At 33.4% G+C, this 9,549-nt stretch overlaps 1 protein-coding gene across 1 annotated transcript; it reads right to left on the reverse strand.

Moving 5' to 3' along the window:
- Positions 1-260: 260 nt before the first annotated feature.
- Positions 261-9,223, reverse strand: LOC107421949 (zinc finger CCCH domain-containing protein 38). Its single transcript, XM_048477449.2, has 4 exons — positions 9,064-9,223; positions 6,462-6,918; positions 2,938-5,152; positions 261-568 (listed from the first exon to the last, which is right to left on the reverse strand). Exons 2-4 carry the CDS (start codon positions 6,881-6,883, stop codon positions 539-541), a joined length of 2,667 nt encoding a protein of 888 aa, XP_048333406.2. The 5' UTR covers positions 6,884-6,918; positions 9,064-9,223; the 3' UTR covers positions 261-538.
- Between the last annotated feature and the right edge of the window lie 326 nt (positions 9,224-9,549).

Raw genomic sequence — 9,549 nt, forward strand, 5'->3', positions numbered from 1 at the left:
AGGCAGTTGGAACTATGGACAAAGTAAATCAAAGAGACAAAAATGGAATAAAACAACATCGCAATACCGAAAGGACTTCTCTCTCATTCTATATTTATTTGTCTAACTTTTTTTTCTTTTCTTTTTTTTTTTTTTTTCTTTTTTGGAGAGCTCCGAGGGTGAAGATGTCAGTGACTACAACAATCCAGAGTTCCTAGTTTGGCACGGGAAACCATACAACATAAAATTGTATTAGAAAACAATAAGATAAGGCAGTGCTGTAACAAGAACAATAAGAAGTCAGATTTGCACACTCAATTATAATCAGCATGAGAACCGTTAATTATACACTGGAAGATTAATGGAAGTATAAAAGAGACCCAAAAAAAAAAGAAGAAGAAGAAATTCCAAACAAAAAATTCTAAACATCTAGCATATGGAGTCGAGAGGTTAGCTCAACTTGTTAACCAACTAAAATACATAAGAAAGAAATGTCATGAAAGCTTGCTGTATGACACAGGAAAGAAAAGTAAATATACACTGAAGTCCCATGCCTTATTCAGCCCTTCTGACTTTTGTCAACATATGCCTACAGCCAAAAAATAAATTAATTAATTAATATAAAGGTTGTAAAACAAGAAAAAGTACAAAATAAAGATGGTAATCAAACTTTCACAAAGAAAATAATAACTTATCTGCATTTGTGCAAGAAGAAAAGATAATAGAACTTGCATTAAAAACAAAACAACAGAAACTAAATTATTGGAACCTACTAGTCCCAGGGGAACAGAATGTCATTCATTTCACCACAACATGTGTTGAAGATAATAATGAACAACTCTTTATCAAGACTCGCAACAAATCTACACATCTAAAAGTCAACAACCAAGAAAACAAAAAATGATGGTAAATTTTTCTGGGTTGGTAAAATGATAATCCTGGGGTCTAGGATCTCTCTGTTTATGAGCTATGAGAAAAGACATATAAATAAATTAAATGACAAATAGAAAACATTTTATATATTCATAACATGTAACTCCACATGATATTTCTTTTAATTTTTCTCTAAATGGATGAGAAGGGAGGTTTAAACAAACAAGACATTTACAATGTACAATCCCAAACTTCAGAGTCACAATGTACAAGTTTGAGGCGGCAATGGACATATAAAAAGCAATCACATAAGGAATTTACTCAGACCAGAAGACACAGTAAGCATAACATGAACATGACAAGTAAAGCAATTTAAGTTGAAGCTAGAGCTACACGAAGTCAATCAGAACCCATACCATTATCAAAGCAAGATTAAACATAAGTGGGAGAGGCAGGACAGAAAAACTACCCTCAAACAAGCTATGAGAAAGTAATAAACAAAATAAAAAAATTTATGGCCATCGGTATTACAGGATCGATTGCGCTTTATGGTTCCAAAAAATAAATTCACCTTACTACATTTGATTTTAAGTTTCAAACAGAACAGATCAGCAGAACAAAACTTAAACAAAGAAGTTACTTTATGTTTTTTATCCTACTTGGGTTTTCTCTATTCGGTGGACGAAAAAAAAAGAAAAAACTGAAATTGAACCTAATAACTACAACCAATGCTTTTAAAAAAATAAATAAATAAATAAAAATGTAGCCCAAAGCATTCTAGTAATCACAATGGGAGGCACAAGCCTAACATGTGGTGTAAGTTTTGTGGGATTTTGAACTTTGATTTTAATAAATATCATAAAAATAAAACAAAATTATTATAAATAACTAGTTACAAGATTTATAATCATCTCACTGTATATCATAATAATTAGCTTAGCATAACAACTATAATTATAAAGATGTTAAAACAAATTTGTAAATTTTGTTAGTTCTAAACATTTTTTTATCATGAAGATTACTTTATTTTAAGAGTAAAATACACAAACACTCACCCCCTCTAGTTTAAATGTATTTTTTTTAATTATTGCACATACTCCTCTTGTGTTTTAAATATTTTGCACAAAACTACTCTTCCATCAGTCAAATTGTGAAATTTGATGGTCAACATAGGCTAATTATTTTTAATGACAAAAATACCACCATCCAAAATATTTTCTAAGGAATATTTTGTAAATATATTTAACATAAACAATAAAAGGAGCATTTGACAGGAAATGAAACAACTTTCTGTAGCTTAGGAGAAGGAGAAAGGGTAGAGTCTCAGCAGAATGGTTCTGAAAATTTTACAATTTCGATTTAGAGTAATTTCATCGTTAAAATTTGATGCAATCAGGTGTTCATGCCGAATGGAACTTTTTGCAAAAGATTCAAATACAATAAAAGAAGCACCTACAATAACCAAAAATTAGAAGGTATGTGAAAAAAAACTTTGAACTAAAGGAGGTATTTGTGTAAATTACCCTTATTTTAAATAAAAAGAAAAGATTTTTTTATTCCTAAATTTATATTTTTATTAATTTAGTTTGAATTTTTAAAGAATGACAAATATAACATGACACATCTGAAACAGCAGAAAAATCTCATATTTCAGTAACAAGAAAATAAGAAAACTACAAAGCTTTTTATATTAGAGCTAGATACAACCTAAAATAGTGAAATAACTACCCTTAACTAGACACAGAAAGGTGATGCATGGATCGAATTTTCTTCTTCCATCTACAACTTTTGACATTGTCTTCCTTTTAGTTGTACAAAATCTATTATATTTGAGGATAGAAACATGTTTATACAAAGTAATGCATCCAATGAATAATAATATGGATGGTTTCAAAATGGTTAGCAAAGATATATGGATGATAAACCAACTCAGCAATGTAGAATAAAAATATAACTATCTAAATATTGAATATAAGTGGAACAAAATATCAGATTAGAGAGAAAGGGGATTTTAGCAGATGTCCTAAAGGAGTTTCTATAGTCACACTAAATCAAAATTAGATGAAATCTATGGGCAGCACTCACCTGTACAAGTTTTGTGAGCTTCGGCTTTGAAAGTGATAGATAATGATCAATTTTCTCTTGTGTTTGAGGAACATTAGCATTTTGCAGTGTACCTGTCACTTTGTCAACCACTTTCTTCACTATTATTTTGTAAGAATCTTTGCTGATTTGACCATCTTTCCATGTTGGTTTTAGAAGCTCCTTAACAAACTCAACAAGTGCAAATTTAAATGCACGAGTTCCCTTCATATCCTTGCTTTTCTTGCCATCATCAGCTCCATCTTTATCTATGCCTTCCAAGGGACCATCCTCTTGGGCCTTTCTATTCTCTTCTAGTGGTTTCTTGCTTTTCTCATCCCCCATTTTATTATTTCCCTCGCTATCCTCACAACTATCATCACCATCTGGTCCACCAGGACGAGGTGATGGAGTTGAGTTCATCAATTTTCTTTCTGATTTTCCATCAGGAAGATTACTTTTATTTGCAGCAGGATTCAATAGAATTCCAGGGGGTTTGTTACTAATATCAGGCCTCATAGACTCTGTCTTATCATGTACAGGATCATAATGCTTCTGAGATCCAATGGCCTGGTCAGGCTGAGTTGCTGATGAAACTGGATTAACAGACCCTTCAGCACTGGTAAAGGAAGGGACACCCACAGCATTATTGGTACTTAGAGTTGCATAAAGTTGTGGAAGCTGCTGTCCGTTTGCTAATAACTGTGCCAAAGAGGCTGACAGACTGGTAAGTTGGGTGATTTGTTCACCACTTACCATTTTCTGAGTTGAAGGAATTCCAGAATTAGCTACTGCAATTTTTGCATCCCCAAAATCCGGTTTGACAAGACATTTCACCTCTGGAGACAGTGGCATGGTTTGTGGATTTTTAAGAATTCCTTTATGAGTTTCAGCTGGGATCACTGGCTGATTTTGGCGAATTGTGTTTAAGCTTGGGAGAGGAAAAGCACTTGAATGCTGGCCATTTTGGTCAAAGCTTTGAGCTAATATGGAAGCAGAAATATTCGTGTCAGCATGTATAGAGCCAATTTTTCCAACAGCATTCTTATCATCATATGGCAATGCAATGGCACCATCTTCCCTCAAATCATGGTTCTGTTGAATGACAGATTTTTCAATTATCATTGGGCGCATAATTGTAGCGGCATTGTGCATTCTACCAAAAGGATCTTGAGTCATACTCTGTACACGAGTGGTTAAAGAAATATCATTACGACTTGAAGATTCTGAACCCCGAGTAATATGACTATTGTCTTCTTTCACAACATAGTTGGAAGATTGGACTGCATAGTTCCAATCAGGCGACATGTCCATATCACCGAGCCACTTTTCAGCATGTTTGGGTTCAGAGAAACCCATGCTGGTACCTGCATTATCTGCCTTCCACCGAAGGGCTTCCTTCTCATTGATTTTAGCTGCCTCATGACTAACAGTTGGCTTTTCATTCTCATCAGTCAAACTATTTCCCCACCTATTGTCATTTGCAGACCAAGTAGACCTTGCCTCTTGAGCACCTATAATTCCATTTTTGTCCTCACTAAACATCGCAGCATCTGGCACAACTGAATTGCTCCATTTTGGACCATCCCATACCTGGTCCACATCATCCAACTTGTTAGCTGGGCCCCACTTATCATGGTGCGACTTACCATTAGGGCTTGCAGATGTCTGAATATGATGTGAAAATCGACAATACTTCCCATTTCGACAATTTCCTGCAGCAAAAAATTTGCAAGGAATATCGTTACTCCGGCGAGGTTCACGGTCAACACCTTGCTCAATAGAAGTATCTCCTTTCCTTCTGTCATTTTCTGATTCTCTACTAACATCCTCCGCAGATCCTTTATTGAATCCATCAGTAGCACCATGATGTTCAAACCTACAAGATGCCCCCCTCCGACACCTCCCTTTCACAAAATCAGTACAAGATGTAGATCTTCCACTCCTCAATGAGTGATCTCTAGCATCACGGGAAGTTGAATATTTTGAGCTTCCACTTTTCCTTTGTCTACTATCCCAGTTATCCTCGTAATCTTGAGTACCCTGATGAAGAAACTGACAATGACTACCTCTCCTGCATCTTCCAGCAACAAAATCTTTACATAGTTGAGCTGACATTCCTGGTCTGCTTCTACTTCTTTCAGGAAACCCTGATTCCCATCTACTGCTACGAACAGGGCTCCTGCTTCTGGTCCTGCTTCTACTCCTACTCCTACCCCTGCACATAAATATCGAATAACAAGGGAAAACAAACAAAATAACAAACAGCACTTGTGTTACACAAACTATATTCTAGAATTTTATTGGTTTTGTCTGAATGTTTGTCTCCTAATTTATTTAGTTTCCCTTTTTTATTGGTTTTCTAGTTTAATTAGTTTAGTTGCCCCTTTGCTACAAGTCTCCCTTACAGACGAGTTGGTTTTTATACTTTAATTTCAATATTTAGTAACTTATGAGCAACATGAAATGAACATAATTGTGCATTGTTACATAATGATATTTATAGAACACACCACTGTTATCAGTATCGTATGCTTCACAATACATATTGTACGATACTCATCGTCTCGAAGCAAAATCGATAGTACCGTATACCGTATAGGAAATTTCACTGTATTGGAACAATACAGGAACGTTACGTTCTTTATACCACTGATACAGGAAACAGACGATACAGAAAATTAAGAGAGAGACAGAGAGCCTAATCGGCAACCAACAAAAAGCTTTAGGGCTAAATAATCTCAATCAACCAAAAACTACAATTTTCAAAATTCTAATTAAGAATAGGAGATAACCAAACACAGAAATTACTGAATCACCAGAAAATCATTCCCAACAGCAACAGTGGTAAGTCTGGTTCTCGGTTCTCCATCTTTTAATTTATCTTCTTTCTTTCCTTGTTTCTTCTTCACTTTCACCCACTTTTGCGTATTTTCCACTGGTTTATGTTGGTTTAGGACAACAACACCTACCCATTCTCTTCTATTTCCTCTGTTTTCCACTTTCGCAAAGATGAGAAGAATTATGCAACCTCGTTTTCTCCGTCAATGCCTATTTACTTTTCTATGTTTACTGCCTTTTAAATTTGGGATGTGGCCATGTAGGTAGGGGGTGGGGTATTATTGTATTATTAAAATATTATTATATTCTCCCCATAGTTTTTATTCTTAAATTTCCTTGAGGCTTAGTTATTGTCTATTTCCCTTGCTTATATATGATTATATCATTTAAATTATTACTTCTTTTATATTTATATGATATGTTAAAAACTTTTTAAAAAATTATATATTTACATTTATATATATATATATAATGTTTTAATAAAAATTAAATTTTAAACCGTATCTTACAATATATGTTACGTTACAACACACAATACATTTAAAAAAAAAAACACACAAAAAAAAAAAAAAAAAAAAAAAAAAAAACCATGATATGATACAAGTTTTAACAACCATGCGACACACATATTCTGTAAATAAAGTTCAATATGCAAAGAATTAAGTTTCAGTATAAGCAAAAGATACCTCATTGACCTGCTTCGGCCACTTTTCGGAGATTGACTATGATTTTGCTGTCTCCATTCCTCAAGACCAGGTGACATTCTTGTGCCATAACTTCCATCTCTATCCCATGCCATGGATTCTTCTATATACCTGTTGCTGTCTTTATCAGTGTTCTCATTCCTATGTGAACTTCTGCTTCCAGGAAAAGGTTCCCTAGATAGAAATCCTGAATCATGCTTAGACCTCATATCACTTATCTCTAAGCCAGACCGCTTTGAACCATTACTACGAGCAAGCTCTGGAGAATGCCATCCATGTCCTGAATCTCTATTTCGAAATGGCCGACCTGCTTTTCCAGGCCAGCCATCATCTTGCAAATTTATATCATCACGTTCTTCCCGCAAGTCCCACTTTGAACTACGTTTTCTACCACTTCCACTCATTTCCCTCAAGCCCAAGTTAATTGACACAACACAATCTGGAGATGGGAAAACATAACAAATAAATCACTCTACAGTATAACAATACGATAGCAGAGAACAGATAAAAAAGCATTCTATTTTACTTTTAAGAACAGCATCAAAGCACTCTCTACCCAAGTGTTCAAAATCCCAATTTCTAAGATCATAAAACAACATTCTCATTTTCCATTTAAAATAACATTTAGAAAAAAAAAAAAAAAAAAATTGTTCTTGTTTTTCCTAATGAAGTGGCTTAATATCAAGGAAAAAGTTCTTATTAATTGTCAGAGAGATCATTTCCCATGAATCGACCTCCTAATGTAGAAAAACAAATGCTGTTTTTAGGAAATAATAACCTCAAAACTCGTTAAAGATATCTCTTTTTTGGTCAATTGTCCTCTTTCCTTTATTTAGTTTTTAGATATGTTTGCCTAAATTTTAAATAATACATTTAAGTCAACAACATCAAAAACAAAATCTAAACAAACAAAGTAAACTTAGACAAGAAAAATTTTCATTCAATAGAATAAAAATGTACATATATCTTCGTGGAGCTTAATAAACAAAATTGCACATTTACTACACTTATTTTTATTTATACATAATTGCATAAATTAGCAACAATTTTTCACTCTCAACTATATAAATAGTGAGGACTTTCCCTGTTATGTCCAAAGCAAAATTCGAAGCCACAAGATTTCAAAATTCCTGAAACAAGCAATGTTCAAATACAAAGTGTGTGGAAATTAATTTTCTTTCTACCAAACGCAGAGACATAGCCTTTACATTCAGCTAGCACTGAAAATGCTACTCCTAGCTAGTACAAGTGATAGAATTATTCCAAGTATTTCCGTTGGAGTCCATCTTTTCCTTTTCCCTCATGGTAGTTTTTATCTCCTAATTCTAAATTGCATTTGTTCATATTATACAATAAGAAACAACTCAAAACATGTTTTGAACAACAAAAATAATAAAAAAGAAATTGTCTAGTTGTATTAACCATATTTTTCAGTAGCAAAAATAAATTATATTATAAGTCCAATGAACCTTAACTTCCACCTATTTTCTTTTTCTACTTAACAAGAAGAAGTAAAAGTTGATCCCCAAACCATTTTAACTTGACAGACTCCAATTTGCCTTACTCTTCCAATAACCAGAATACATTGGTGGGATGCAATGAGCATGTTCAATATTAATATATAATTATTTATATAGTATTATGAATACCTGTCACGGAAATTTGGTTCTAACTTCTAATAGGTTCATAGTACCATAATGCACGAGAAGTAATGCTTAAATGATCCTTCAAGCAAAGAGGGGGGAAAAAAGTTTCAAAAAATAAAGTGTTTAACTGTAATGGGTATTCATTGACTGTGTGTTCGGATTTGTCTAAAATGCCTAAAGTCGATACCTTTGTTGTATCAGAGACACCATGTTCTTCAAAAATGGTAGAAAGGGAAGTCCTACGTTGCAAAGAGGTGCATACCATTCACCTTGGTATAAGCTTTATTCTTTAAGTTATTTGAGTTAGGATCATCCCATTTAGTTTTGATTGTACATTTTAGTACAATACTATTCATTAGAGATTTTCTTAGTTATCCATTACTAAAGACTGCTTTGAAACACTAAGATACATACCACTTAAAACAGGGTTTTCATTTTCTTCTCCTTCTAAACATTTGTTTTGAACAGCTAAATTTCAAGAAGAAGAAAGAAAACTAAATTGTTGCGTACAAGGGTTTTCCTCCTTACGCCAGGCTTTTCACTTTCCTCTCCTTGTAAACACAATTTTCACTTTGTCATACAAGAAAATTAGTTTCTTTATTAAAAAAATAATAATAATAATTCAAGGCCAGCAATTTTTCTTTTCTTTTTTTTCTTTTTGGTTTTATTTTGAATATATTTTCTCATTAAAAGATTAAAGTTTTGAATTTAAAGCCCAAAGACATGTAATGGGAAATGAGAAGGAAGATTCTTAGCTTAGGACAGTAGAAAACCTTTAAATCACCAATAAACCAATACAAGAAAAACATGATTCAGAGTCTTTTGAGACAATCCACTCTCAAAGACTAGCACAATCCCAGACCCATCTCAAACAAGACCCAGAAGAGAGAAAAATAGAGAGAGAAAAAAGAAAAGGAAAAAAGAAAGAGGGTACATACACGAGAAGCAAGGGGTGGCGCTGAAGCAGAGTGCGGCTTCACTGCGTCTTCCGATCCCTTCCGCAGCAGCTCACGGGACGAAGTCGTTTCAAGAAGAAGGCAGACATAGGCGCAGTGTGCTATCTACACAAATCTCATACAATCTACCCTCCAAACAAGCTCAAATTACAAAAATAAACCTAAGCGGCTCATTTCCTTTTCTTAATATAGGCTTAAAAAAATATATGTATATGGGCTTATAAATATGTACGTATTATGCTAGGTTTTGCACGTGTCCGATGTTGCAATGTGCAACAGTGTTATAAGTTTATTTAATCATATCATTAGCATATATATTATTAAATTTCAAATTTTAATTTAGTAAATAGATTATAACTGATTTGAAAAATATGGTTTGTAATTAAAATTGTGAAATTGTAATATAAATATTATTTAGTAGCTCTAAATCATTTTCACTTAGATATTATATTATATATTAAAAAAGAT

Source organism: Ziziphus jujuba, chromosome 3 (genome assembly GCF_031755915.1).
Source record: "Ziziphus jujuba cultivar Dongzao chromosome 3, ASM3175591v1".
Taxonomy (NCBI): domain Eukaryota; kingdom Viridiplantae; phylum Streptophyta; class Magnoliopsida; order Rosales; family Rhamnaceae; genus Ziziphus; species Ziziphus jujuba.

Coding starts and splice junctions, on each gene's coding strand:
- LOC107421949 (XM_048477449.2), bottom strand. CDS start 6,883: ATGAGTGGAAGTGGTAGAAAACGTAGTTCAAAGTGGGACTTGCGGGAA. Junction 5,153..6,461: donor GGCCGAAGCAGGTCAATGAG/GTATCTTTTGCT, acceptor ATTTATGTGCAG/GGGTAGGAGTAGGAGTAGAA. Junction 569..2,937: donor AGCTCACAAAACTTGTACAG/GTGAGTGCTGCC, acceptor TTTTGGCTGTAG/GCATATGTTGACAAAAGTCA.